The 27,908-nt window shown below is 67.3% G+C and overlaps 1 protein-coding gene across 3 annotated transcripts; it reads right to left on the bottom strand.

Annotated features, from left to right (window-relative positions):
* Window positions 1-1,624: 1,624 nt before the first annotated feature.
* GPSM1 (G protein signaling modulator 1) lies at window positions 1,625-27,016 on the bottom strand. Of its 3 annotated transcripts, none has more exons than XM_036261646.1 (14): window positions 26,934-27,016; window positions 19,714-19,935; window positions 18,926-19,061; window positions 18,567-18,709; window positions 17,891-18,014; window positions 17,604-17,719; window positions 16,777-16,932; window positions 15,349-15,457; window positions 14,265-14,388; window positions 10,148-10,218; window positions 9,219-9,398; window positions 4,715-4,871; window positions 4,079-4,287; window positions 1,625-3,099 (listed from the first exon to the last, which is right to left on the bottom strand). In XM_036261646.1, exons 1-14 carry the CDS (start codon window positions 26,996-26,998, stop codon window positions 2,893-2,895), a joined length of 2,019 nt encoding a protein of 672 aa, XP_036117539.1. In that variant the 5' UTR covers window positions 26,999-27,016; the 3' UTR covers window positions 1,625-2,892. The 3 variants fall into 3 exon arrangements, with proteins under 3 accessions (XP_036117539.1, XP_036117538.1, XP_036117540.1); XM_036261645.1 differs by lacking the exon at window positions 26,934-27,016 and adding an exon at window positions 22,219-22,503; XM_036261647.1 differs by lacking the exons at window positions 9,219-9,398; window positions 10,148-10,218; window positions 14,265-14,388; ... (6 more) ...; window positions 19,714-19,935; window positions 26,934-27,016 and adding an exon at window positions 5,174-5,428.
* Window positions 27,017-27,908: the final 892 nt, after the last annotated feature.

Raw genomic sequence — 27,908 nt, 5'->3', positions numbered from 1 at the left:
ACGAAAGGGTGTTTATTTCCAGAAGTGTTCTGGGTTGTGTGACCTTCAGCATGAATCACCAGCTAGTCGAGTCCCCGCGGGATCTGAGTTGATGATCGCCGTGTCGGCACGCAGAGCTTCGGCTTTGTTCTCCGGAGCACCGGCGGTTCGTGCTTTGCCTCGATTACCCCCTGTCCTTCCCTCGGCAAACAACCCTCCATTATTCCTGCCCAGAGCTCCGTGCCGTTTGCAGACTTGTCAGCGGCCCCCGCAGGCTCCTCCGTGGAGGCACCGGGGCCACGCGGGGACTGGCTGCCCTTGAAACAGGAGTGGGGGCTGGGCCTGGCCGCCTCTGCCCCCCGAGTTGGGCACAGAGCTCGGGGAGGCCCCGGGGAGCTGGCGGGCTCTAGTTGAGCCACCCGGGATCTTCCCCTCATGGGTGGGAAATGGAGCCTGTGGTTTGGACATGCTTTATTTTTTGTACCTGATGTTTTGACATGAGCCATGCTGACCGTGGAGGGACTGCCTCCCCGTTCCCGGCAGGGCTGGTCAGTTCCCAGAGATGACACACGCTGTGGGCTCCCCTGGGCAGGCACCAGCCGGCAGGGCAGCTCTTCGCCGGAGCCCCCGGAGTTGTGCACCAGCTAGTCGTGGGCCTGCTGGGCTCCAGTACACGCTTCCCTCCCTCGACCACCCGCAGCCTTCCCGTGGGGCCGTGCCTGGTGTCCCCCCGTGCGACCTGTGAGAGTACCACCTGCCGTTATGGTGGTGTCGTCTCCTGATCTACTGGCCACACCACACCAGCAGGACAGTAAAACCTACCTTTCCAGTGTGGCCCTCCCCAGGCCTCTGCCCTTTTCCAGCCATGTCTGAAGCCCTTGGGGCTTCTCTGGCTTCTGTCCCCCACCCCCAGTGATCTGTCTTCCCCCAGCCTCAGTCCAGGGGCCTCTCCGAAAGGTCAAATCAGGGAGTCAGAAGCCTGGGGACACTCGATGGGGCTGGACATCACATGACTTCCTGTAGGACTTCTCAGAGCCTTGGGAGTGCTGACCTCGCGGAGCCGCTGAGCGGTCATGGCACCCGGTGCTCCCTACAGCGTCCGGAGCACTGAGAACTGGGGGGCTCCAGGAGAAGTGCCCGGGGCCCCTCTCCATCTCCGGAGCGCCGGCCACCCCGTTCTGCCAGCTTTCCCTCCCGGTGCACCCTCACCCCTCTGGGGCTTCCAGGCCGTGGTCAGTGTGGGGGTCACGGCAGAGTGAGGTGAGCAGGGCCTCCCCTGCCTCCCCCCGGTGCCCAGACCCTACTGGGGACTGCCTTATGATGGCTGTTTGTGGGGTGTCCGTATTTGTGGGGTGCTGTCCCCACGCTGCACCTTCACAGGCTGTCCCATCAGGGTCATCAGCCAGTGGCACTGCGGTTGTGAGGGCACAGGCCCACTGTCCCTCCCGGCTCCAGCTGGCCCTCGGTCCTGGGGGGACTCTGGAAGGCAGGCGCACTGGAGGGAGTCCAGTTCGGACGGTGCGGCCCCTCCCAGGGACCAGGCTGCTGGGCGGGGGTGGCACTCGGGGGCCCCCGGTCCTCTGCCCCGCAGGCTAGCTCACCACCCCAGTCTGAAATCGAAACGAACAGTGTTCACTTGGCAGACTTTATTTTCCAGAAAAACAAATGTACCTCTTGGGTTGGAAAGGACCCACGGACAACATGGAAAACATGAGGGCAATAAATACGCAGGACACTCAAGTACGCGCGGCCGAGCAGAAGCCTGGGCTCTGGCACCTGGCCCCACACCTGCCGGCCCCCCCCAGGCCCCGGGAGCCTCCCACCAGCCCAGAGCTCCCAGGCTGTGTGCTCTGAGCAGGACTCTGGCCCCTCCGCCAGGACGAGGTGCTGTCCAGGCCCTGGGGGCCGCGGCGCTGCAGCTCCACCCCAGGCTGAGGGGGTGCCGGGGGGACGGGGGAGGGGTGTGTGAGACCCGAGGGCACCGTCCCCAGGAGGCCTGTCTCCTGCCCAGCCCCATGGGCCAACTGGGTGTTCAGGACTGTATGGACCCCGTCCACATATGGGAGGAGGCAGGGACGTCCTATCTCTGGTGGAGGGGGGACTGGGTGCTCGCTGAGGGGCCCGGAGCTGAGCCGAGGCCCCCCAACCCCACTCACTTACCCACCGCTGTCCCCACGGCCCCTGTGCTGGGGCCTGCATGCCCACGGGCCCTCCCGGAACCAGGCCCATCCAATCCTGGGCCTCAGAGCTTGGAGCTGAGGAATGTCGGCGCTCACCCCATCCTTCCCCTCGGGCCCCAACTGCTCAGGACCCCATGGGGCTGGGGGCTCAGTGTCAGGGCCCAGGAACTACCTCCACGGCGGCTTCCTGCAATGCCTTCCTGTCCCCCTCCTCCGCCTAGGTAGCAGGGAGGGAGGTCTGGGAGGGGCCGCCGGGGGTGAGGCTGGGACACGTCTGCGCTTGGCCTTCCTGGGACCGGCTCTGGAGGACAGACGCCCGTGTTGCTGGTGCCCCGAAGAGGCTACAGAGAGCCTTCAGGTGTGGGGGAGGCAGCAGGGTTCACATTTGGCAGGACGGAGTGGTGGGGGCAGGGAGAGGGTACAGAAGGTCTGGACAGCACCGGGGTCTGGGGCCCACATGCTGAAGGCCTGCCTGCGACCGAGGCAGAGGTGAGGACAGAATGCCCTACCCACCTGGCAGCCCTGACCTGGGGACGGACATGCCAGGGGGCAGTGTGCCAGCGTCCGGCTCAGTGGGAAGGGTGGGGCTCAGCCGGCCCTCAGCCGTGGCCTCAGGAGGATTCAGCTTCTCGGGCCGTGAGCATCCCGGGCAATCGCGAGTCCCTCCCCAGGCGTCCAGGCGTCCAGGCGTCCAGGACTGAGGCTGAGGTGAGCCCGGTGTGGGTTCCAGGCCTTAGCTGGTGCCAGGCTGGCACTGTTGCCGAGGCTCCGGTGGCCCGCTCACCTCCTGCTCTGGGCTGCCGGTGAGGTCCACCCGCTGCTCGTCCATCCGCTTGGCCTGCACCCTCTGGATGAGGCTGAAGAAGTCCTCGTCGGGCATGGTGGGGCCACGGGGCAGCCCGTCGGGTGGCGGGCAGCGCTGGTCATCGATCCTGGAGGACTGGGCAGACACGGACACACGGGTCGGTGGCCTCGCCCTCCCAGGGCGGTGGCCCCGTGGACAACCCCGAGGCAGGGGCTGCTGTCCAGAGACAGTGCCAGTTCAGCAAGGGTCAGATGGCCTCGAGCCTCCCTGGCTCCATCGGGGAACCAGCTCCGGGGCAGCCCTGGGAGCCCTGACCCCAGGGACAGTGGGACGAACGACAGCTGCGGGGCAGCCTCCAAGGCCGCCGGCGGCGCTGTGGTCACGAGCCCCAGACAGAGCAGGAGGCTGCAGCTCCAAGCCCAAGACCCGAGGCTCAGGGCTCAAGGCTCAGGGCTGGTGCGGGTGGGCCGAGGGCAGCGAGGAGGCGTGTGGACTTCTCCGCAGGGTCTGGAGCAGGAGGGCCAGGCGCCCGCGTGCATGTGGCTGGGGGGCTTGGGGGTGCTGGGGAGGGGTTGGTTTTGAGACTCCCCAGGCTCGCCAAGGGCTGCGCTTTCTCCTCTTCTGTGGGAATGAACGTCAGGTGTGCAAACTGCCCGGCCTCTGCACAGCACCCGGCAGCGGCCCCTCCCCACCAACTCGGGGGGCTCTGCTGACCCGCCAACCCCTCCTGCTGGCCCAGACCCCAGCCCCACCCCGTGACAGGGAGCCCTCTCCCGCCCTCCACACTCCGGGGGTGCCGTCTGGCCCTTGGTTTTCTCCCTCCAGAGTGGAAGGCTGGTGGGCTCCCCGAGGCCACAGCCTTGGGGACCTGGTGACCCCCTCAGCTCTGAATGAACAGCTAAACTAAGGACATCCTGGGGTGGCCTTCTCTGGGGGGGTTCTGACCACCTGTGGGCGCTCGGGGACACTTGCCGAGCCAGCCTGTCATCCCTCTCCCCCAGACCCAGCCTCAGGTGGAGGCGGAGCGCCCCGTGGCCTGCCGGGGGCCTCCCTGCAGACGGCGGAGGGGCCGCGAGGCTCCGGGATGGCACGGCCTTCCCGGCTGCAGGCCTACCTGGCACTTGATGAGCATGTTGAAGAACTCGTCCCCCGGCTCCTGGGCGTCCGCGTCACCACGTAGGTGCCCCAGGTTGTTGTGGGTGATGCGCAGTCCCGGGAGGCTGCCCACGCTGGCCCGCTGGTCATCCAGCCGGCGGCTCTGGGAGCTGGCGATGAGGTCGAAGAACTCCTCGGTCTGGGGGGAGGCTGTCAGCGTGGGCTGGGCTGCGGGGACAGGGGACGAGCCCAGGGAGGACTTCCATGGGGGTGCTGGGCTGACAAAGGGATCCCGACAGGGTCCGACCTGAGGGGGCAGGCGGGGCTCTGCCGGCTGCACAGCCCACTGCACTTCCGGGGACACTCGGGGTCCCACCTCGGGGTTCCCAGGAGTGATTGGAGGAGCCTCCCCTCCCACACCCTCCCGACACTGATGCTCCTGACACCCTGTTCCGACAGAGGGCGGGACGATGACACGTTCCCCAGGACGGGGCTGGGGCAAGGCGGGGGCGGGGAGCTCAAAGCGACAAGGGCACTTTGCAGCTGGTCTGCACTGCCCCTCAGGAGCTCCAGGGGGCGCTGCTGTGCAGGAGCGGACAGCAGGCAGGGACAGCGGCTCTGCACCTCAAGGTCGGGGCGCCCGGAGGGTGCTCACCACTCCTCTCCTCCAGGGTGGGGGCAGCCGTGGCTTCGGCGGCCCCCGGCTGGCCCTCCTCCAGGGGGCAGCGCTGGTCGTCCATGCGGCTGCCCTGGAACTTGCTCAGCAGGTCGAAGAAACACTCCTCGTCAGAGGATGGGGCCCGAGGGATGCTCTGGGGGGCAGGGGGCAGGGGGCAGTCAGCACCGGCCACCTCTGTGGCCCTGCTCCAGTCACCGACCCCTCCCAGGCCCTGAACACCACGGGGGGCAGCTGGGCCTGGGCCAAGGTCAGGACTCTCATCTGCCACCTGCTGGTCCCCGGCCCCGTGTCTGCTCCCGAGCCCTCCGTCCTCCTGCCCAGGTGTGGCCACCCACACCCATCCCACTTGCATGGCCCGAGCCTCCCTCCCCCGAGGTCCACGGTCAGGTCGCCGCTTCCGGGCAGCCAGGCAGCCCTGCTGGCCTTGGTACATACTCGCCATGGGCTGCGCCAGGGCCCAGAGGTGCCGGCAGCGTCAGGTCGTATCACCAAAGGCGAGAAGACTGAGTAGGGGTAACTGAGGGCTCCTGTGTCCACCCCAGTCCCACCCCAAGCAGGAGTCTGGGCGACAGGTTTAAAAGGTCCTGGGCCAGTGGACAGACCCGGAGGACAGCAGACGTGTGAGGGCGAAGCCCCTAGAGAGCAAACGCTAGCGTGGCCGAGGTGGGAGGCTGCCTCTGGGGTGCAGCCCGGCTGTCCGGCTCAGGGCGCCGGGTTTGTAGCTGGACCGCACGGCCTCTGGGAGACCGTCCGTGCAGCTGGGTGTCGGGAGGGCTGACCCTAGGGTGACCGGCTGGGCCTGGACAAGTCCCACTGCTGGGATCAGCACAGGAGGGGGTTGGCTCTTGGAGGGGCCACAGTTCTGGAGGGAGGGGGATGGGTGGGGTGAGGAACGAAACCAGGTCACCAGGCCTGGCTGAGTCCCGACTGGCAGGGTGACCTTGGGCAAGCCTGCCCCACTCCAGCCTCAGTTTACACATCCACATGGGGGGCGGCTGGAGGGCAAGGTCTGCGGAGCCTCCCCACAGGGCACAGCCAGACAGGCCCACCCCCAAGGGCTGCCGGAGGCCCTGGGTGCATGCGCCCCAGCACCTCCCCTGGAAGCCGGGGCCCTGCTCAGCCCCCCCCCCCGCCCCGCCCATCTCAGCTGGCCAGTGGCCTCCTGGGGCTGCTCAGAGCTGGGTGCCTGGAGAGATCACAGCAGCAGACCAGAGAAGAAACAGCTGGCATGAGGGCCCAGAGGGGCCCTGGCAGGGGGCGCCCTTAGGGCCTCGGGACCCTGCAGGCACAGACGGGGGCTGCCAGGGCCACCCCCGCGGGGTGAGCACAGCGGCCCCTCACACAGGTCCCCTCCCGGGACAGGTGTGACCCCGACACTCCTCCAGCCTCCCTGGACGGGACTCGGTGCTCAAGGCACGCACCCGAAGGGGCAGGCTGATCCCGAGGCCTCTCGTGGCCCCATCGCCAACGTGGCCGTGGGCTAGAGGCCCCCACGCCGCCCAGAGGTCCCTGAGGCCCGAGGCAGAGCCCCTCCAGGCCTGAAGCTGGGGGCTGGCCGGACCAGGCCGCCTGCGAGGGCTGCCGTTCCCTTGTGTGCTGTGTGGGCTGTGGCCTGAGACCAGAGGTGCACTCAGTGAGGGTCCGGACAGTCCAGGGCAACACCTGGACCCTGGCAGGACCGGCCTGGGCTACCCCCATGCTCCGACCTCGCCTCTGCCCCCAATTTAGGCTCCATCTGTCCCAGAGTTCCTCCTCGGGTCTTACTCTGGTTTCTCACTGGGAGCGAGGGCCCCCCTCCCCTGGGGCTCCCCCTTCCCCTGCCCCCCCCCCAGCCTGCTTAGCCAGACCCTCCGAGCGGTGGTGCCACGGCCGGTGCTGCCCAGATGAGGGCAGGGCTGGAGGCCGTCAGGCAGGCAGAGGCCGCTGGAGCAGACAGCAGGACATGCTGGGACTCACCCCACGCACAGCCCGGCTGACTGCTTGGTCCCCTGGGAAAACTGCAAGCCCACCCTGGAGCCCCCCAGCACAGTTCGGCCCAGGCCCAGCTCCTCCGCCGGCGCCCAGGGCCCACACTCACACTGATCCGCAGCTCGCTGGACCCGCCAGGCGCTGGGAGGGGCTCCGCCACGTGGAGCTGGAGCAGGACCAAGGTGCCCCTGCCACCACTCCGCCTGTGACGCCCAGAGCCACCTTGCAGCTGAGCCCCACAGGGCCTGTCAGCTGAATGCTTAAATAGGACCTGGCGAGGGCCCCTCCCCATCCCCGCCCACCGGCACTGAAGCTGGGACACGCGCACACTCAGCGCACTCCGTAAACACTCCGAGATGGATTTCCCTGAGCGCGGCACGAGTTCTCTGGCTCAGGGCCTGTGGCGGCCACACCAGAGGGGCGAGGGGGTGGGAACTGTGTGGACGGCACTCTCCCACCCGACCCCAGGCCCTGGCCTCCTGGGTCAGCCCAGGAGAAGCCACCACTTTCTTTAGCGGACCCCTGAGCCAGGGCCGCTGCGGCCCCGGGGGAAGCTGGGCACACAGGCCCTTCCCATGCTGGAACTGTCACCGTGGGCATGGCCGGGTATCCCAGCACCCCCCAGCCACCTCCCCACACAGCAGCCCCCGGCCTCTCCCAGGCGCCTTGGCCCCAGGGCCCTCCCTGGCCTCCCGCTGCCCACCTTGATGCCCCTTTCCTGCTCTGGGAGGCCCTGTCCTGGCTCCCAGCACAGCTGCGCGGGGCCAACCATGAAGCAGGGGCCCACCGCACCGCCGACCCCGAGCAGCACCTGGGGAAGTGGCTACGAGCCCTGCAGGAGGGGCGAGGACAGGATGGGGATACCGGAGCCCTCCCTGCCCTGCTCCTTCCACAGCGAGCTCAGACCCCAGGGACAGGGGGGTCCCAGCCAGCAGCCCAGGCCCAGCCCCTCGAGGCTGCCTCCTGCCCGGGGAGCTGGGTCGGGTGTCTGGCGGGCAGGGTGCTCGGCCCGCCACCGGGGTCCGGGCCTGCAGCTGGGCCAGGCGCAGCACTGCCGTAAGAACCTCCTCCAACACTAGCACCACCCCAAGCCCTGCTCTGTTCTCCGTGGGGCCCAGCTCCAGGTGTCAGGGGCCCACCCGGCCTCGGAACCCCAGCTCCACCGGTCCTAGCTGGATGTCTCTGGGCAGATTCTTTGCTGCTGTGTGCCTCAGTTTCCCCTCTCGGGGTTCTGTAGATGAGCTGCACGTGACAAGCCTGAGCATCCACTGTTGTCTGCGACTGGAGGAAGGGTCCCAGGGTGGCAGCCACGGGGGTGCTGCGGGAACAGCGTGAGCGGGGCTCTCTGCTCATCTACTGCCCCGCTAGCTGGACCGGGACAGCCTGGGCCCCGGGAGCTGCGGCCTGCCCCTGGGGCCTGAGGCTGAGATCCTTGGGCTGGAGGCACCAGGGGCGCAGCTCTGGCCTGGTGGCCTTTTCGTGAAACTTCCAAGCCGGCCACGGTGCAGGGGGGCTGATGTGGTTTAGGGGTGTGGGGGACCAGAAAGACAAGTCTCGTTTTGTTCTCGCTGCTGCTCGGAAGGGACTAGACAGCTGGGGCTCAGGCTCTGCCCCCTGCCTCACTCGGCCCCACTCCACTCGAGAAATGGTGGGTGCGGACAGTGTGAGCACCCGGGAAGTACAGTCCCTGGACGGAGCTCAGGCCAGGCTTCACCCACCCTCACCAGCCCTGCTTGGGTTCTCCCTGCTCCACCGCCCACCGTGGCTCCCCAGTGCCCCGGCGTTGGGAGTCCTCCCCTGCCCAGGCCTTTCTGGCTGGGCCACTCCAAGACTCCCCTGGCCCCCACCTTCGGGGCCAGCCCAGCCCTGTTCCCTACGCCCTGACGCAAGTTCTTGAAGCCCTCGGACCACACAGCCCTCCGTGTGGCGGCGAGGCCCTGCACGCCTGCGCTTGGGTGGGGCTGGCCCCCAGCAACACAGCCACAGTGTCAAACCCCCCATTCACCCGGGGCGGCCGGTGCCCCTTCCCCATGCAGGGGTCCCCTCCTCATCTCACTCCATGGACACAGACCCTGGTCCATTGGGCAGCGCTGCGGTCAAACAGGGTGGGCAGAGACACACCCCCCCCCCTGGCCTCCTGGGAAAGAAGGCGGGAGCAGCCAGCGCTGTGGAGGAACCCACACCCACACCCACACCCACACCCACACCCGCCACGGCTGGGAGGTGCTGGCTGAGCGCTCGGAGGGAGCTTTTACCCTGACTCCCGCCAGGCTGCAAGAGGCCCCTCCAGCCCGTGAGCTGTCTCTGCCCCTCGCTCTGTCCACCGCGTCTCGCGCAGCCTGGGTGCAGCGGACAGTGAGGCACAGCCCCTGCATGGCCAGCAGGCCCTGCCCCACCAGGTCCGGGGACAGCCAGGGCCGTGCCCTCTGCCCCTGGAGGAGCTCCCGTCCGCTGGCCCCGCGGCGGAGGCCCTGCTGGGCTCCCTGCTGGAGCCCACAGAGAAGCTGCCTACCGTTCGAGGAACCTGCACCCGGACGTCCGCGCTGTCCAGTGGGGAGTGGCCGCCCTCCCGGGGCCTCCTCTCAGCAGCGTCCGGCCCTTCCTGGTACTTCCTGCTCCTCATGGGGAGGGGGAGCAAGTCCCTGCCCGGCCCCCGCCAGTCCCCAGAGTGATGGCTGTCTCCATTCTGCTCCTGGTGGGGGGAGGCCAGGCGTGGGTGGGGCCACCAGCAATCCCAGGACCCTTAGGCGGCCTGGCGGGCACAGTCACCCCCATGTCACACACACAAGGGAGGAGAAAGAGAGGGCCAGCAAGGACCAGGGGGGCGGGGAGGGCAGAGCAGGGCCCGGAGGAGCTCAGGCGGGGCGTCCGACTGTCCAAATGTCAACCTTCCCACACTAAGCAACAGGTGACTCTGGGGGACCCCGAGCCTCATCTCCCAGCAGGCTCCCCACGGGCGTCTGCGACCAGCCCAGTCTACGCTGGAGACAGAGGCTGAGGGTAGATCACTTCCCCAGGGCCACCCCAAACCCGCCAGCAGAGGCAGAGCCGCCCAGCTCCAAGTACGTTTGGGGTTCGCAGAGCCCGAGAGGCTCCACCGGCACCAGCTGTGTCCCCGTGAGACTGTCCGAGTGGGAGGGAGCAGGCTGGGCAGGGGCAGGGAAGTCTGCAGTGTGTGAGGACCCGTGGCTTGTCCGCTTGTCCCCGGGGTGTCCAGCGGGCAGCACCCTGAGGTGATGGGAGGGAGTGGGCGCTGGTGCTGCCAGGCCTCTCAGGGAGCCAATGGGAGCAGGCGGCATATTTGTCTTCCGTGGCAGGGACACGGCGTGGACGGGAGTGGGGTCGGCTTAGCAAACACAGCGGTGGCCTCCTTAGCCGGCTGCCCGCGCTCTGCCGCTCTGCCGCCTCCCTCGCGTCCCCAGCTGCCCCGTCCGTGCTCACCCGCTCTAGGGGCAGCCTCAGCAGGTCCCAGGTCTCCGCGCTCAGCCTCTGCGTCCTCTTGGGTCTGGCCCCTGCAAAACGGTGGCTCAGTCAGCTCGGACCCCGGCCTCCAGGTCGGCTGACCCCACCCCAAATGTCTGCTGTGGAGATGGGGGACCCCGCAGGGCCTGGGGGTCTGGCTTCAGTGTCCCCCGTAAGGCCCAGCTCCCACGTTCTGGGCCCGGCTCTCCAGCGCCCACTCTGTGGTCACCCAGCGCCCACAGGCTCCACGCGTGCAGCTCAGCTGCTCTGCGGCCCTGCAGGTCGACACGAGCTGGACCCGGATCCCACCTCCCGCGCCAGCCCTCGGCACGGCACCTGCCCGGCTCTGGGCCACCCACCTGGACACCGTGGCCAGAGGGAGGGGCCGCGCCAGGCGACCAGTCACCTAAACCAGCCCACACCCAGTGTTCAGGCGCACGAGAACGGGCGGCCCAGAGACAGCTGGAAGGGCCGGCGTGGGCAGCTGCCCTCCTGCCCTGGCCTCCAGGTTCTGAGGAAGCCACACCCTGTCCCCCTGTTCTCTAGAGGGTGGGATGAAGGGGTCCTTGGAGGCTGCCGCCCCAGTGCCTAGGGAGGGAGTTGTCCTTCCTGCCCCTACCAGCCCTACAGGGGGCAGCCTGACCCCAAGTCTTGAGGTTACAGACACGGAGGCAGAGAGTAGAGTCAGGGTCCCCCCACTCCTCCCAGCCCATTAGAAGGACCCATCCCCAAACCCCACGGCACTTGGGGGCATGGCCTATCCCTTGGGCCCCGGCAGCAATGGGGGCAGATGGGGGGCAGGGAGGGCATCTCAGTGCCCAGCAGAGGGGCTGCAGGGCAGGACGGGCACTGGGCAGGGGCCCTACTCACCACAGCCAGTGGAAGCCCTGCTCCATCGCCCGCCAGAGCCCGGCTGCGGCCTCTCTTAGCTGCCCCCTGACACCCTAAGGGCCCCACCCGGTTTCCCCACCTTGTCTGCTGGGCCCGGGCCCCCTCGGCCGCTCCTGCCCTGCCTGGCCCTCCACGTCCCTGGCCCCCAGAGGCAGGAACGCCCCTGACACGCAGCGTCCGGCTCCGGGGCGGGTCCCCTCACGGCCGGCCAGCGGCAGGCCCTCTGGGCCCAGCTAAATGCACCCTCTGTCTGGAGAGTGCCCAGGTCCTCCTCGCCTGCCAGTTCCAACGCCCGCACCCTCAGCTGACCGGGCGAGGTCCGGAAACTCCCCTGAGCACCGCCCGCCCTGTCCACGTCTGAAGAGCTCCGGGCGATCGTGTGTCCCAGCAAACATCTTCACAACCTGGCCCTCCCACCTCGCGGGGACCCTTGCCTCCCCTGCCTGCCTGCCTGCCTGGCCGCGCCCCAAAGTCCTTCCTCCATGCAGGGCCATGGATGCACCCAGGGTCTGGGTTCGAGCTCATTCCTCCTCTGTCGACCCCACCAGAGGTTACACAAGGGCCCCTGAGGCCCTCCCTGCCCACCTCAACCTCCCCCCTCTCGCTCATCTGCTCCAGACACAGCCCGGCTGCTCTGCCAGCGGCTTCCTCCAGCCTGCGGCCTCGCAGGGCACTTCCCTGTCGGGACGCTGTTCCTCCACCTGAGCTCATGGCTCCCTCCCTCCCCCCTCCGAGTCGCTGCTCTGAACTGGAGGTGTCTGCTGGGACAGATGCTGGGGGGCTGAGGCCATGGCGGGGGGCGGTCGTGGGGGGATCCGTGTCCTTCCGAGCAGAGACCAGAGGACGCGCTCTCTCTCCCCTCCTGCACCCAGCTTCCCGTCTGCAAGCCGGGAGGGCAGCCCTCCAGAACTGCACCGTGCTCCCCCGAGCTCGGACCCCAGAACTGTGAGAAAGAACTTGTTTAGCCCCCCTGGTCTGCAGTGTTTGGTTTCGCAGCCCGAGCTGACTGAGACCATAGCCTCCTTGAAGCCCACCCGCGGTTCTGCCCTACCGACACCCCTCCCAACCTGCAGGGGGACATCCCACAGAGAGGGCAGCTGGTCAGGGGGTGTCGCAGGGCCCCATCCAGCATGGCCCATCTACAAGGTGCCCCTGCTAGGAGGGGCAAGGGTGGGGCACCCAGGACTGACCTGGGCTCAGACAGACAACAATGACAGGGAGGTGCCCCTGCCCAGACTTGCTGGGGGGGGCCTCTTTGCTGGGGTGGGGGCGGCAGAGCAGTGAGGTCAACTGAACAGCAGCCAGCTCTGGGTCCTTCAGCTGCAGAAAGGGCCCTTGTTTTTTTTCACGAGGGGGGAAGAAAAGCCCTCGGCCCCGCCTCCAGCTGGCCAGCCCCACCACGCCCACCAGGGCCACGCCCACCAGGGCCACGCCCACGGTGCCCTAGGAATTCCTGGGCCGCCTCCAGGACCCAGCTCAGGACCTCCTTCCTACCTGAAGTTGCCCCTCCACATGACTGGGTTAACACCCCTCCGGTGCTCCTGTCCCCCTCTAGCACCCCCCAAACTGACAGCTCTGGATATGCAACTGCCCATCCCCCCAAGGGTCAGTTTCCGGAAGGCAGGCGCCCACCACCCTGGCTGGAAATGCACGGACTGTATGAACGAATGGATGCTGCCCCCCTGCAGGGAACCCTGCCCGGCCAGGCTCACCTGAGGGGGTCTTCTCCAGGGGCGCCCAGACTCAGGGCACCTGCCTGCCTCCAGCAGTTGCACCCCAGAGCAGGGCCCCCAGGGCTGGCGGCCCCCACACCCGCCTCCTCCAGCCTGGCAGACCACACAGCCCCCACCCTCCCAGGAGGATGGCGTGTTCCCAGGGCCTGCGGCGGAGGCTTCTGGGGGCCCTGGCCAGGGAGGGTCCGGCTCGGGCACAGCGGAGGAGCTGGTGTGCGGAGGACAGAAGCTGCCTTGTTCCTGAACAGCCAGGCTGTTCACCCACCACGGCCCCCCTTTCCCAGGACAACGGGAGCTGGGACGTGCCTCCGTGGGAACCTTTCCAGACGCCGGCCCAGCCCTGCCCCCCTACTGCTGGGGTTCCCAGAGGGTGGTCTCTAAGGGCCTGGGGCTGCAACCCTCAGAAAACCCTGGCCTGCTCTGGCCGGTTTGGCTCAGTGGTTAGAGCATCGGCCTGCGGTCCAGAGAGAAAACCCTGGCCTGATATTTCCCGGGAACCACACTCCACCCCATCCCCTTCAACCACAGCACCCCAAAACAGGGGCAGGCTGAGGGTCCCAGAAGCCTTTGCTTCCTCCTTTCAGTCCTCAGCAATCTGAGTTGGGGTGACATGTGCCCCCCATCTCCTAGGACAGGCCATCGTCAGAAACCCTGAGGACGCACCTCCCTGCCCCACACCCACCTGCAGCCACCTGGGGAAGCCAGGCCAGGGAGGCCCCCCTCCCCCAGGCCCCCGTCTTTATTAGTCTGTTTGCTTTGCAGAGAACGGTCTGTCCTTGTGTGCACATGGCTGACCTGTATGGGGCGCCCAGCAGCCCGTGAGTGATGAGGTCACTGCAGCGGCGGGGACCCGGTTAGCACCTGGTACACCCTCCCTGGGCCCCTCTGGCTGACAGCCCCTCCCACCATGGAGGGGTCCTCTGCCCTCCCCTCCTCTTCCTACCTGCGGTGGTGCCACTGGGCGATAAACCTGGGGGGCCCGGGTGACCACAGGCCCTCAGAGACCACAAAGATCGGGGCTAAATGCCGTATTCGGGCCACCCCTTCCCCACGCTGTCCCCACCCCTTTCCCCACACTGTCCCCACCCCAGTATCCCTGGTCCCTGCCCTGCCCTGGGAGAAGGGCCCACTGTCTGTGCCCTCAGCACCTGGACAGCCTGGCATGCCCTCACCCCGGCCGTGAGCTCCGGAGCAGGGCAGAAAAGGCTCCAATGCTGACACCCCCAGGCATAGGGGGTCCCCCTCCTGCGAGCCTTTCCCTGCTGAATAGCTGTTAGGGATGCTGCTGTTCGGGATCAGAGCTCCCCTCCGTGGGACCCGCACCCCCAGGCCGCAGTGCTGCCAGGGTCCCCTCCCCAGGCGGCCCTCCTGTCACACCCTGCCCACCAAGGCCCTGCATCCTGCCCAGACGCCCCTCAGCCCAGGTCTGAGCCACAGGGAACCAGGCTCCCTCCCCCAGCCCAGGGACTCACCTTGGGCCTCGTAGCCGGCCAGGTCTGGCTTCTCTGCGGCCGCGGGGCTGGTCAGCCTGCCCAGTGTCAGCTGTAACTGTGCTACGTTCATGCGGGCCGTGAGTTCCCCGTTTCGGTCCCCGATCTGTGGCCAAGCAGGGCCAGGTCAGTGGGCAGATGGGCTGGGAGGCCCTCCACGGGTCTCCAAGGGAACCAGGCCTCACTGTGCCCCTGAGCTGAGTCTGGGGTTCTGTCCCTGGGTGGGGGTGGCCTCAGTACCCCAGACCACCGCCCTCACAGCACAGGAAGGCTTGGGCCTCAAGCAGCCAGGCCCTGTGCTCCGTGGGGCCCTCCTCCTCGGGCACCCACCGGGGACTGTCAGCCTGCTCTGGCCAGGCTGCCCCCTCAGGTGCCTGCCAGGCTCCCGGCTCCTCCCCAGCTCCCAGTTCAGAGCACAGTCACCAGGAGAACCCCAGGCAGAGGGGGCGTGCGTGGCCCAGGAGCAAGCCAAAGGGCAGGCCCGCAGTATGTCCGCCGGAGCTCCGGGGCCACTGCCACGCCCCAGCCTGTGCTCAGACGGACAAGGGGCTGCTGCTGGCCCCCGGTGGAGGGTCCTCCAGGCCAGGCCCTGCCCATGCACACGGGACTGAGGGGCATCTGGGCAGGTGCTGGAGGGAGGCGGAGGGCGGGGGCAAGGAGCAGGGGAGGGTGAGGTCAGGAGAGGTCAGGCCAGGAGCCAAGGAACCAGATTCCACCTGTGATAACCCTGTGGGTCCCAGCCTTGGGCTACCCTGCAGGATCAGCCTGGCCAGTTCCGCTGGGGACAGAAGGACCTGGACATGGGCTGCCCACAGGGCACAATGAGACTCTAGGGGTGGAAGGCCCCCTGCTCCCCCCACTCCCACCTCCTGGCTACAGCAGCCACCAGGTGGCCAGCCCTGGGGCAGCACGTAGCAACAGACCGGAAAGGACACAGGGACCATCAGGAAAAGCCCAGGGCACCCAAAGGCACCTGGCCGGTCTGGAGTGGGCCGGGCAGCCCTGGGGGCCTCCAGCACCCGCTGAGGCCGTGGTTGGGGCTGAGGGCCGGGCTGGACTGGCTCACCTCCTGGGAGATCTCCAAGTGCTTCTTGGCAAAGGTCAGGGCCTGCGCCGGGCTCCCCATGGACACGTAGGCATTCCCCAGACTCCAGCACGCCCGGCCCTCGCCCACCCTGCCAGGGAGAGAAAGCGAGTCCACACCTGCACCCCCAGGCCACCAGCCTGCCCACCAGCCTGCCCACAGCCATTCCAAGCCCCCAGCCTCCCGGTGGTCAGGCCCAACATGACTGCACCGCGGAGGTGGGGGGGCAGCCTGTGACCGAGCGGAGTTGAGGGGCTGAGCAGGCTCAGCTGCCAGGGCTCTTGGTGTGGCCTTGCTCGCCCCCTAGTGGTCGTTGAGGCTCTCACCCCACGGCTCCCTCCGCCCTTGGGGACAGTCGGTTCGGTCATTTTTTTTTTTTTTTTTTTAATCCTCACCCGAGGACATTTTTCCATTTTTTTGTTCAGGTAGAGTGGGAGGGAGAGAGAGGAAGAGAGAGAGAGAGAGAAACATCGATGTGAAAGGGACACATCGAGTGGCTGCCACCCGCTCGACCATCCAGGGCCGGGGACAAACCGCAACCGAGGTATATGCCCTTAGCGGGAACCGAACCCGGGTCTCTCTGGACCGCAGGCTGACTCTCTAACCGCTGAGCCAAACCGGCCAGGGCCCGTTCAGTCATTTTTAATTGAGGTGAAAACCATCTAACGTAAGCTTAACCATTCCAGAGCACACGACTTGGTGGCAGTGGGTACAATCTGTGACCATTGCCACTGTCTAGTTCCAAAGCATCACCACCCCGAAGAAAAAGTGCCTCCCGGCAGGGCCGCCTTCCAGGAGACCCCTCCTCTACCACCCACGAAAGGCCCACAGCCTGTGGCTCTGAGCCCCTTGTTCCGGCCGCAGCCCACCCCAGGCCGCTGCGTCCAGCTGTGTGTTTAAGAATCTTCGGTCTGGCCCTGGCCGGTTTGGTTCAGCGGTTAGAGCGTCGGCCTGCGGTCCGGAGAGACCCGGGTTCGGTTCCCGCTAAGGGCATGTACCTCGGTTGCAGTTTGTCCTCGGCCCTGGTTGGTCGTGCGGGTGGCAGCCACTCGATGTGTCCCTTTCACATCGATGTTTCTCTCTCTCTCTCTCTTCCTCTCTTTCCCTCCCACTCTACCTGAACAAAACAAACAAACAAAAAAAAAAAGGAAAAATGTCCTCGGGTGAGGATAAAAAAAAAGAATCTTCGGTCTGTCTGTTTCTCCATAGAGACTGACATTCATGTAGATATGGGGGGGCTCAAAGGGGTGACGGACTGGGAGACGGGGGTGCAGCCCTCCCATCAGCTTGTGCCAGGGGTTGCTTCGAGCAGTCCTGCTCAGGGTCAGTCGGTGGTCAGCGGCCAAGCAGGGCCTCGGACCCCGGCTTCGGCCGCAGGGACTGCGGGGGCCCTGGGCCATCCGCACGCACCTGTCAGCCAGCTCCTGAGCGATGAGCAGGTGTCGCAGGTGGTACTCGGCCGCACGCTCGTAGTCCTGCAGCAGCGTGTACGTGTTGCCCAGGCTGTAGCAGGCCTGTGCCTCCACCGCCTGGTCCTTGAGCTGCCGGGACAGCTGCAGCGTCTTCCTGTGGGGAGGGGGCAGGGCACTGCTCACGCGCCCTCCCCTGTCCCGGGGGCAGACAGGGGTGATGGGGCAAGCAGCCACCCGCCCAGAGGCCTCCAGGGCCAAGATCCCACAGGGATCTCTCTGGGCCTGGCACGTCCCATCCTCAGATGGCCCAAGTACCCGACTCTGTTGGGAGCAGACAGATGGGCCCCCCCAGGCTCTGCCCACACTGGCCAGTCGCCTCACCATCCTGAACCTCCACATGTCCACGGGGTCCCAGGGACAGCAGCACTTGGCTCAGGGTCCTGACGTGAGCGTCAGGGCTCAGCACAGGACCTGGGCACATCACCTGGTCTCTGCCCAGTGGCCACTGCTCAGCGATTCAGGCCAGGAGGCAGATGGCCCAGCAAGTGTCCTGGTACTAGTCGGGGATACTCAGGAGCTAGCGAGGTCCTTACTGTCCTGAGTCCACATGGGAACGGCTATACCTGCTCTGGGGTCCCCCCAATCACGGCACACGCTCACCAAGTCCCTGGCAGCCCTGGACTTTGCCAGTCTGCTCTTCTGGGGTGGCCGGGGACTCCCCACCCCCGGGCCCTGGGGAGCCTGGGAAGTCAGACTCCTCCCCACCGTGGGGTGGTGCCTCCCCTGGGCCCACCCTCTGCCTGGCTGGAGTGGGGTGCTGCCTACTTGTAGTATTCTGCAGCTACGTCGAAGCGCCCCAGGAAGATGTGGGCGTTCCCCAGGTTGCTGTAGGCCCTCCGTTCCGCTGCCTTGTCTCCAAATTCCTTAGCAATGGCCAGGCGCTGAGGACACAACCCACAGCCCCGGTGGTCACAGAGCAGCCCCGGCCCCGACGCATCGGCAGGTGCTCCCCGCCCAGGGTGGCCGGCCCGAGCTGTGTCAGAGGAGCAGCCCGACAAAGCCTGGGCGGATGCGGGGCTGTGCTGCTGCCCACCCGCCATCTGTCCGCTCACCTCCTTGTGGAAGGTCGTGGCCTCCACGAAGCTCCCCAGCAGGTAGTGGGTGTTGCCCAGGTTGCCGTAGGCCCTGCCCTGGGCTGCCCGGTCACCCAGCTCCTTCACCAGGGAGAGGTTCCTCCTGGGGGCAGAGTCTGTCAGAGAAGCAGGACCCCACGGCCCCTCCCCCCAGGCACAGGACGCCACGTGGGTCCCTTCAGCTATGGTGCCCCTTGATGCAGTCCAAGCTCCTAGGCTCGGTTTGGGGGCTCCTCTGTCCCCGACTCTGGTTTTCAGGTATAACCAATGTCCGGCCCCTTTTCCAGCTTTTTTTTTTTGGTACATGCCCCTAGCGGGAACCGAAGTTGGGACTCTCTGGTCCGCAGGCCGATGCTCCAACCGCTGAGCCAAACCCAGCCAGGGCTCCGGCAAATATTTTTTAAATGCCACGCGCTTCGGTCAGCAGCTTCCCTGCGCCTCCCCACTGCTGTGGGTGAGCACGAGGAGGGAAAAGCGAGGGCTTCGTGGGTGCCCAGCAGCCCGAGGACAGGTGTGGGCAGGGCGTGGGGTAGGAGGCCAGCCTGGCTGCCACTGTCCGAGGAGCTTGGGGGGGGGGCGCTGCACCTGAGGCTGTCGTCCAGTCCCTGGCGGCTGCAGGGGCCCAGGTGGTGCCCCAACCCCGCTGCCCACTCACTCGTAGAACTCGGAGGCCCTGCGCAGCGTCTCTCGAACGTCGGGTGGCAGGTGCCCGGGGTCCTGTGCCGTGTTCCAGGACAGCTGCTTGCCCTTGGCGTGGTACACGTTCCCGATGTTGTAGAGTGCCCTCGCCTCCCCAATCTGTGGGCAGCACCAAGGTTGGGGTGTCTCCGAAGTCACAGCCCCCAAGGAGCCCACCAGCCTCGGGTGGGGACATCACCCCGAGGCTGGCAGGTGAGGCTGGGGTGCCCACCACTCAGAATGCTCCTGGGCTCCAAACGCAAGCGCCTGGGAGGGCGTCGAGAGGTCTGTGCTCAGGTGGGAGGGGGAGGGGAGGCGCCCGGGGCCGCAGCCTACCTTGTCCCCCTGCTCCTGGGCGATGTCCAGGTGCCGCTGGCAGCAGACCACCGCCTCGTCAAAGCGGCCCAGGACCTTGAGTGTGTTGCCCAGGTTCCCACTGGCCTTGGCCTCCCCCATGCGGTCACCGATGGTCCTGGAGGGACGAAGGAGGGAGGGGTCAGGCTGGGAGCTGGCGGGAGGAGCTCAGAAGGGAGCCGCAAGGGCGGGTGAGGGCCTGGGAGGCCCAGTCCCTGGTCAGGGAGCAGAGCTCAGGGTCCCTTCCGCTGGGCCGCGTCTGAGGGCGGCCCCTGCATGGCCTGCAGCTGTCGGGGCTCAGGGGGAACCCCGGATCGAGGCAGGGAGAGTTGGGGGCCTCAGAGTGAGAACTGCCGTCATGATGACTCCTAGTGAGTCTGGGGCGCGCCTGCCAGCACCACGCGGGGCTGGGGGCTGGGGACAGGATATGGGGCCCGCTGGCTGGTGGGGAGCCTGGCCGCCGAGGCTGCTGAGGGGTCACCGCAGCCTGAAGGAGCAGGAGGGGGCAGGCACAAGGGAGGGAGGGGTGTTCTGGGGTGGGAACCGCATGGGCAAAGGCTTGGAGGCTGGAGGAGAAGAGACAGAGACACCCAGAAACACAGGGGCAGGGAGGGGTGGCTACTCCTGCACAGTCCCAGAGAGAGACACAGGCCACTGGGCCACATACGGACATACAGACACACTCACAGGTGTCTCAGCTCACACTTCCTGCGGCCCGAGAGCCCTGCCCCGGGCTTGTCCCTGCCACTCCCACTGGGCACCCAGCTCACCGGGCCAGCAGCAGGTCGTGCTTGTGGTACTCCAGCGCCCGGGCGTACTCCTTCAGGTAGAAGTAGGCGTTGCCCAGCTGGCTGTAGATGGCGCTCAGCGTCTTCAGGTCCTCGGTGCCCACCTGCACGGCCGCCTCGAAGAAGACCACCCCCGCCTTGAAGTCCCCAGCCTTGCAGAGCCGCTCACCCTCCAGGGCCAGCTCCAGGCACGAGGCCTCCATCCTGCGGGGAGAGGAGGGGTCACCGGGGGCCCAGGCTCCTCCGCTCACGGTGGGCCACAGGGTGCCCCGGCTGCGGCCCGTGCACGCACACGTGTAAATCTCTCATGCACAGACGCCCAGAAGTAGGTACTGTGCTGGACCACACCTGTGCAGCTCACCTGGCCCAGCCTCCTCACTGCCAGGCAGGGCACCTGGGGCGAACTCGGCGTCTGTGACCGCAGCAAGACCCTCAGCCCGATGGCAGCGCTCCAGGCCGAGCTCCCCACTCCGCCGACCCGCAAGTGTCAGCTGCCCGGAGCGTGGCCGCCTGCGGCCAGGTGAGCACCTGACCGAGGCGCTGGCAGCCTGGATCCCACAGAACCACGGGGGCTCAGAGAGGGTCAGGGAGCCGACAGGCCACACAGGCAGATCTGATCCCAGCCCCTCCCCCAGCCTGCACTGAGGGGCACATCCCCAAGCCTTCAGGGGGAACTGGAGGCTGGGCCACGGTGTCCTCACCTCCTGTCCTGAGCCGAGGGTCAACCCGCCCGCCCCTGCCCCCCCCCCCAGGCTAAGCGCTCTGCTGGCCGCTGGCCAGGACCGGCCTGAGGCCTGAGACACAGCTGTTCCCACAAGCGCCCCCACCCCCCACGGTGCTGGTGCTGCGGGAGGAAGTGGACAGCACTATGTCCCAGGCTGAACCCAAATCCTGGAAAACGGCCCCAGGTTCCTGCGTGACCCCCGACACCTCGCTGGAGGCTGTGCTGTCTCCCCGGCCCCCCTTGAGCAGGGCCTTCAGAGAAAAAGCCCCTTACGGGTGGGCGCCGCACAGCACCGAGGTGGGGCCCTGCCCCGAGCCTCCCAGCCCTGGAGCAAGCTCAGGACACGGCCTGACCCGCTCCCGGCCCTGGATCCCTGGATACACACGCCAGGGGGCACAGAAGCCCCACGGTGGAGGACACCCTGAGGGTGGAAGGGGAGAGGAGGGGGCGCCGGGCTGTGACGGGCTGTGACGGGGCCACCTAGGCGGCAGGCAGACCCAGCAGTCACAGGCCAGCCCCTACTGTCCCTGCCTCGGTTCCACAGCTTTGAGCTTTTCTGACTTTGTGGAAAACCTACAGAGCAGTTAAAAACATCCACAGCCCGGCCGGTGTGGCCCAGTGGATGGAGCGTTGCCCCACGGACTGAGAGGTGCCGGTTCGATTCCCGGTCAGGGCACAGGCCCGGGCTGCCGGCTCCATCCCAGTGCGGGGCGTGCAGGGGGCGGCCAGTCGATGTTCTCTCTCATCGATGTTTCTCTCTCTCTCTCCCTCTCCTTTCCTCTCTCTCTACAATCAATAAAGGAAAAAAATGGACAAGTTGTCTAGGCTGGTGCTTCTGAACCGTTTTGACCAAATGCCCGCCACACGAACACAGGCCCCGCTCCCTGTCGCCGCACTATCGAGAAGTGGGCAGTCACTTTTCCGACGACAGCAACACCACGCTGACAAGCTGGGCGGGGCTGGTGAGCCCCTCAGAGACTATACCCAGGGCCCTGCACCCCACAGCTTTCTGCTGGGGAAGCCCCCCACCGTCACAGGGCCCCTCGTCCAGCTGAGACTTCCCAACATCAGGGCCACTCGTCCTGGGGGGAGCAGCTCCTCCCCCCACGGAGAGCCCAGGGCCTGGGACTCCACCACCTCCCTGCCTCCCCGAGATCGAGCAGAGCAAGGGGTCAGGGACACGGCCTTGAGACCTCAGGACACCAGAACACGGGGCCTCCCGCCCGCCCCCGCATGCCAGGGCCTCCCACAGATGTGCCTCTCCGAGGGCTGTGGGAAGTCATCCGGATGCCACGTCACGGAGCCCACGGGCAGCCCTGAGGTGCCACGCAGGGGGCCTCTTTATCAGGCACTGCTTGTCCCTGGCAAGTGGTCAGGTGGGCAGACTGCCCCGACCTCCCGGTGGCTGCGGAGGGGACTGAGCTCGGAACCGTGGGGACTGTCCGGGAGGGCAGGCCTGCTGGCCCGGGCAGACCTGGAGGCCTCCCGACCTGTCTCTGAGCACAGGTTTCTGGCTTAGGAACCGGGGCCCCGAAATCAAGGGGATGCGGTCATCCTGATGGGGGTCATCGCGAATGCAGACTGAAGGGTGTAACATGGGCCCCCGTCAACATGGGGGGTCCCCTGGAGAAGCACCAGGCAGGGGGTGCAGGGCTAGAAGCCCCAGCCTCTCCGCTTGCCCCAGACCGCCAACGGCGCCTTGACCTCCCAGCCGCATCCATCACCCAGCCCTGCCCGGGCGCCCTCCCAGGTGCCCACTGCACCTCGTCCTCTGGTTGCGCATCTTCTGCACGTACACCCACAGTTCCAGGCCCACGGACAGCAGCAGCGGGCGGGGGCGGGGGGCGCCGTACACCACTCTGCACATCGTCTTCTCCGCCAAGCTCAGGGCCACGGGCTGGCCCTCCATGGCCACAGCCAGCACCGGCCACTGGCCTCCCTCCTGGCCAGCTCTCGGGGTTCCCTTGCCTCTCCCCACCCCAGGGTGGTGGGCTGAGGCTCTGGCAGCCTCAGGTCCTCGGGCAGATCACTTGGGGCTCCCAGGGCCTGGATCAGTGGATCAAGGGCAGCTCAGAGCCAGGGATCAGCACAGTCAGCAGGGCCGGGTGACAGGGGGAGGGGCCCAGAGGGTGTCCCTTGGGGGCTGGCAAGCAGCAGGGGACAGGGGCAGTGGCCTGTCTCCCACTCACCTCGACCCCTGCACAGACTGTTACCCCCCCGACCCTGAGGCCAGCTCTGGGCCACAGCATCACTGAGCACAGAGGAGCCCAGGTCAGCATCTACAGAAAAGGGCAGACGGAGATGGGGCAGCGGGCTGTGCCAGCCTCCAGCCCCAGCCCCTTCTCTCCCACGCCCACCTGGCAGGGGCAGAGATGGGCAAGCCCACCCCTCCTCCAGGCCCACCTGGAGCCAAGCGAGGATTCCTTTCGGGCAGGGTCTGCACCTGCCCCCTCAGAGGCCCTGCCCCTGCTCGCTCATGCCCCCACCTGCCCAGACCCAAAGCCTGGCCTGGCCCGCAGCGGGGTCGACAGGTGTGGCACAGGGTGCAGGTCATCCCCTTAGTGCTTCCCAACTCTCAGAGGGCCCAGGCCAGGGGCTGGGGGGCTGCCCAGGGCCGGCAGACGTCTCCCCACCTCAGCTCCTTTCCTAAAACACGCCAGCCCCTCGGCTGCCCGCTCTGCCCGGTTCCCAGCTCCTCCAGCCACCTGTGGCCACGAGGAGGGTGGCAGGTGTGACCTTCCCTGGGCAAAGGGAGGAGCCCCCTGGAGTAGCAGATGGGCGCCAACGTCCAGCCACTGAGGCTCCGAGCCAGCGGGTCCCCCATCCAGGCCCATCAGAGCAGCCGGGTGGTGAGAAGTCAAGGTGTCTCTCTGGGGCCTCCCTCCCACCCCAGGAGCCCCCGGGACCCCACGGGCCTTTCGAGAAGTTCTCTCTGCGCACTCACGGGCAGCCCTCCAGCCAGGCCACTTGTCTTCTGTGGTGGGCACTGGGGTGGGAGGGGTCCCCAAGGCTGCGCAGCTGGGAACCGAAGAACGGGGAGGGGGGAGCGGCTCCGGGGCGAGGGAACCAGAGCCCAGGTGGGTTCCGCCGCCCGAGACCACCTGAGTCTGAGCAGAGATAGGAGCTCAAGGATGAGTGGGGTTGTGCGGAGGGTCCTGCAAGCCCTGCACATTGGGGGTGGGGTCTGGGAGGGCAGAGTCCTGGAAGGGGCTGAGTGGTAAATACCAGAATAAGGGACCAACCCTGGCCAGTTTGGCTCAGCGGTTAGAGCGTCGGCCTGCGGTCCGGAGAGACCCGGGTTCGGTCCCCGCTAAGGGCACGTACCTCAGATGCAGTTTGTCCCCGGCCCTGGTTGGGTTGTGCAGGTGGCAGCCACTCGGCGTGTGTCCCTTTCACGTCGATGTTTTTCTCTCTCTCTCCCTCCCACTCTATCTGAACAAAAAATGTCCTTGGGTGAGGATAAAAAACAAAAAAAGAAGAATGGGGGACCGGGTCCCAGGCTACCCACCACACCAGGCCCTGCTCCCAAGGGTGTCCAGGCTGGGCACTCTCCACCCAGCCTGAGGTCTCTGTCCAGCTGCCACTATCCACCCCCAGGACAGCTCAGCTGAGGTGGGCAGGACCTAGACCAGCTCCTCCCTGCCCAGCTCTTGGTGACAAGCTGAACCCCCAAACTGCACGTTCACATCCACCCCAGCCCCCCATTCCGCCTCCCGGGGCTGCCACCTGCCAGCTGCACTGAGGCCGCTCTCGCCTGTCCTCTGGACATGCCCCGCATGGCAGGCCCTCTCCCTGCACCTCTGCCCAGCACCAGCTCAGCCCTGGCTGGTGTGCACGGCGGTCAGAGTGTCACCTGTACACCAAAGGGTCTCAAGTTCAATTCCAGGTCAAAGGCATGTACCCGGATTGCAGGTTCAACCCGGGCCCCAGCGGGGGTGCGTGAGGGAGTCAACCAATCATGTTTCTCTCTCTGCCCCCTCTCCCTCCCTTTCACTCTCTCTAAAAATCATCGGAAAAAGTATCCTCAGGTGAGGATTAACAACAAAGAATACCAACACCACCTCTGCAGGCCTGCGGGTAGGTGCCCGTGTGCACTGGGCAAAGTGGTGTGCCAAGCGGCCCTCCTGCCCACTGCCGCTCACCCAGCCCACAGGGCTGCCTGGGCTTCCCAGAGGCCTGTGCGCGCCCAGGGCTGCCAAGAGTCCCGCTCTCAGGACAGGAGTCTGGGGCCAGGCTGGACGGGGCTCCCTGGCCCCCAGGCTGTGGTCTTAGCTCCCCCTGCCAAACTCACCACCCACACCCTGGGGTGGGGGAACAGCCTTCCCATTTAGGATTTGCCATCTGGCTGCAAAGATGCTTGAATGTCCATCCCGTCCTCCACACCTCAGGAGAGACCTGCCCGGGCCCTGGGCGCCTCGGGCCCAGCCTGCCCCAGCCCGCTGCTGCACCTGTGCGTGTCCACGAAAACATCACGCCTGCCCCACACCACTCTCCCCGGAGGGGCTGGCCAGGGCCGGCTTTCCCAGCAGTCAGACCGCAGCGGCCAGGAGGCTGGGCGCCGTCTGCCAAGCTCCCGTTGACCGCCTGCCGGCTCACGGGGTAATGTGGTTACCGAGTCCCAGAGGCCAGCCTCCAGATCATGGTGGGCTCCCCCACCGTCCCCAACATGCAGGCTTCAAGGGGGCAGGCCTCCCCTCTCCTACCCCACAGCCCCATCCAAAACGGGTGCCCCCACCCCTTCCTGCCAGACTCCAAAGCCAGCTCCGACCAGGAGCGGCCCTGCCCACACCTGGCCATGGCCACGCAGTCGGGCCCAAACCCCACAGGCCTCATCGGCCCTGCAGAAAGCTTGTGGCCTCACATCCCAAATCTGTGCCAGGCTCACCCAACCCAGCTCAGCATGGGCCTCGGCTGCCAGGCTCAAGGCCGGCCCCAGTGTTCCCTCTGAGCTGCCCCCTAAGCCAGGGTCCTGTCTGGTGTGTCCCCACTAGGCTCCGCCACCGGCCTACAACCCAGGCTCCCACGTCAAGCTGTGGAGTGACCAGGATGATGTGGACCCCAGGCTCAACCGTGAGAGGTCTCCCAGTCCTCTCTGTCCGTCCGTCTGTCTCTCTCACACACACTGTCACAGCCAGTGGCAGCCAGGTTAACTCCTGCTGTTCTCTGGGACAAAGGCCCCCTCTCCGTTGCACAGATGACCCCGGCACAAACCCGCCGGCACAGCTGTGCACCCCGTGGCAGCCGTGGAGGGGATCCCTCCGGCAGGCCTCCAGCGTCAGCTGCCAGCGAACGCACCCCCCACACGCCTTCCCCCTGCACGGGGCCCAGAAGCCAGGCCCAGGGCTCAGCACACACAATGGGGGCAGTGTCTCTGGCCAGCAGCACAGACCAGACCAAGGGAGGGAGGGGCAGCGAGGCCTTGCACCCACCACCACGCCCTCATTCGGCACACGGGGGGCACAGGCAGAGGTCTGCTGCGGAAGGACTGCCCGGCTGGGACCCTGCAGGCTCAGCAGCTGGAGGCCACGGTGTTAGGGGTGGCCAGGGGAGCTGGGTGATAGCGTCCTTCGAGTCAGGGTGGTGGGTGCTGTCGGGCTCGCTGCAGGCAGCCAGGCCTGCCTCTGGGAGGGGCCCCCAACAACTGCCCCTGCCCAGCACGCATGCCCGCCCCACTCTGTTGGACACCCGCACAGGCTGCCGGCCCCCTCAGAGGGTCCTGCACGGCCTGGGCTGGGCCCCGGGCATCGCCCTGTGGAACACCCTTGAAAGGCCTGGAGTCACCAAGGAGGCATGCAGCCCTGGGCAGGGCACCGTCCTCCCTGGCGCGTGGGACGCAGAGCCCGGGCTGCTGCCATCACCCATGAATCTGCCCCAAGGCAGGTGTCTTTTGAGGCAGGCACACACCCACCTGGAGGCTGGTTCTGCAGCCCCAAGCCCCGTGCAGGCCGCTGGACCCAGGCACAGGATGGGCTGGTGTGGGGCAGAGCGGCACCCACGAGACAGCCTGGTCTCTCGGGCCATGCTGCCCCCGAGTACCTGGGCCGTGGCGGCGGGGAGGTGATGCCAGGCTGGGGAGGGGGTTCCCTGGCAGCCCCCCCTGCACACACGGGCTGTGCCAAGCGGCCCAGCTGCCAGGGGAAGCCGCCAGCTCTGTCCGGGTTTCTGTCCCGGGGTGGGGGTCAGCAGGCAGCAGCCCACCCGGCCACCCACCCTGCCCACCCTGTCCGCTTGGGCTAGTCCCCAGCTCTCACAGCATCCCCCCAGCGCCCATCCGCGCCCCCACTCCCACACCCCCAGCGCCCCACTCCCGCGCCCTCCCCTGCCACCCCCGCACTCCCACCTCTGCGCCCCCATCGCGCCGCCCGCAGGGAGGGCGCGTCCGCGCCACGTTGCGCTCCCGCCGCCGCCGCCTTTGTTTCGGGCCGCCCGCCGCCCGCCGCCCGGACGCAGGGTCCCCGCCGCCGGCCGCCCAGCCCACCTGGAGTAGAGGCGCCGGGCCGCGCCGGGCAGCTCGTCCACTGCGGCCGGGGTCGGGCCGGCCATGGGCCGGGGTCGCCGAGGGCCGGGGCCGCGCGCCCCTCGCTCGCGCTGCCCAGGGTCTGTGCCCCGTCCGCGGTCCGCGGTCCGCGGTCCACTGTCCGTCCGCCTGCCCCGCCGGCGGAGGCGCCGAGGAAGTGATGTGCGCCGGGCACCGCCCCTCCCGCCGTGGCCGTGATGTCATCGGCCCCTCCCCCCTCCGAGGGGTGGGGGAGGGGAGAGGGAGGAGAGGAGCCTCTCCAGGGACGGGCCACGGGGGAGGGCCGGGTCTGTGCGGCTGGCACTGGGGCCGGCCGTGGTGCGCCCCCTGACCCCCCAGGATCGAGGGCTGGGGGCCTGGCGTTGGCACTGCCGCTGGACCCTGCTGACCCCCCACCCCCTTCCTTCCACCTCCCACGTGGGGCTGTTTGAGGGCAGCTGCCTTTGTTTGGCTGGCGCCCCTCCTTGGTGTCCTCTGCCCCTCTCCTCTGGTCCAGCCCCCACGTCACCCTTTCTTCAAACTGGCAGTGGGGTGCGGGCACTGGGGAGCCCCTCTACCTAGTTGAGAGAGACCTGGCGGGCTGCCGATCACAAACACCATTCTGTCCCCCAGTAAAGTCACAGGTCTGGGAGGAGGGGACGGAGGAGGAAGGAGATGTGTGTGGCCTGGCTCAGGAGCCGTGGACAGTGGCCCTGCTCTCCCTCACCAGCGAGGCCTTGCGGCGCCACGTTGCCCTCTTACCCTCGGCCTTACCTGTGAGAGGAGGCGACCGGGGAACTGGGAAGGCTGCGGGCGGTGCAGCCGGCCGAGCCCACGGCCGGTCCCTGCACTGGGACGCCTCCTCCACTGAATTCCTGGAGCCCCGGTGGCCCGACTGTGAGATGTGGCCTCCTATTCACCCACCCGACTCTGCCCTGCTCCAGGGCGTCCCCGCAG

This window comes from Molossus molossus, unplaced genomic scaffold (genome assembly GCF_014108415.1).
Source record: "Molossus molossus isolate mMolMol1 unplaced genomic scaffold, mMolMol1.p scaffold_m16_p_14, whole genome shotgun sequence".
In the NCBI taxonomy this organism is placed as follows: Eukaryota; Metazoa; Chordata; class Mammalia; order Chiroptera; family Molossidae; genus Molossus; species Molossus molossus.
This window is presented reverse-complemented; position numbering and strand designations above follow the sequence as displayed.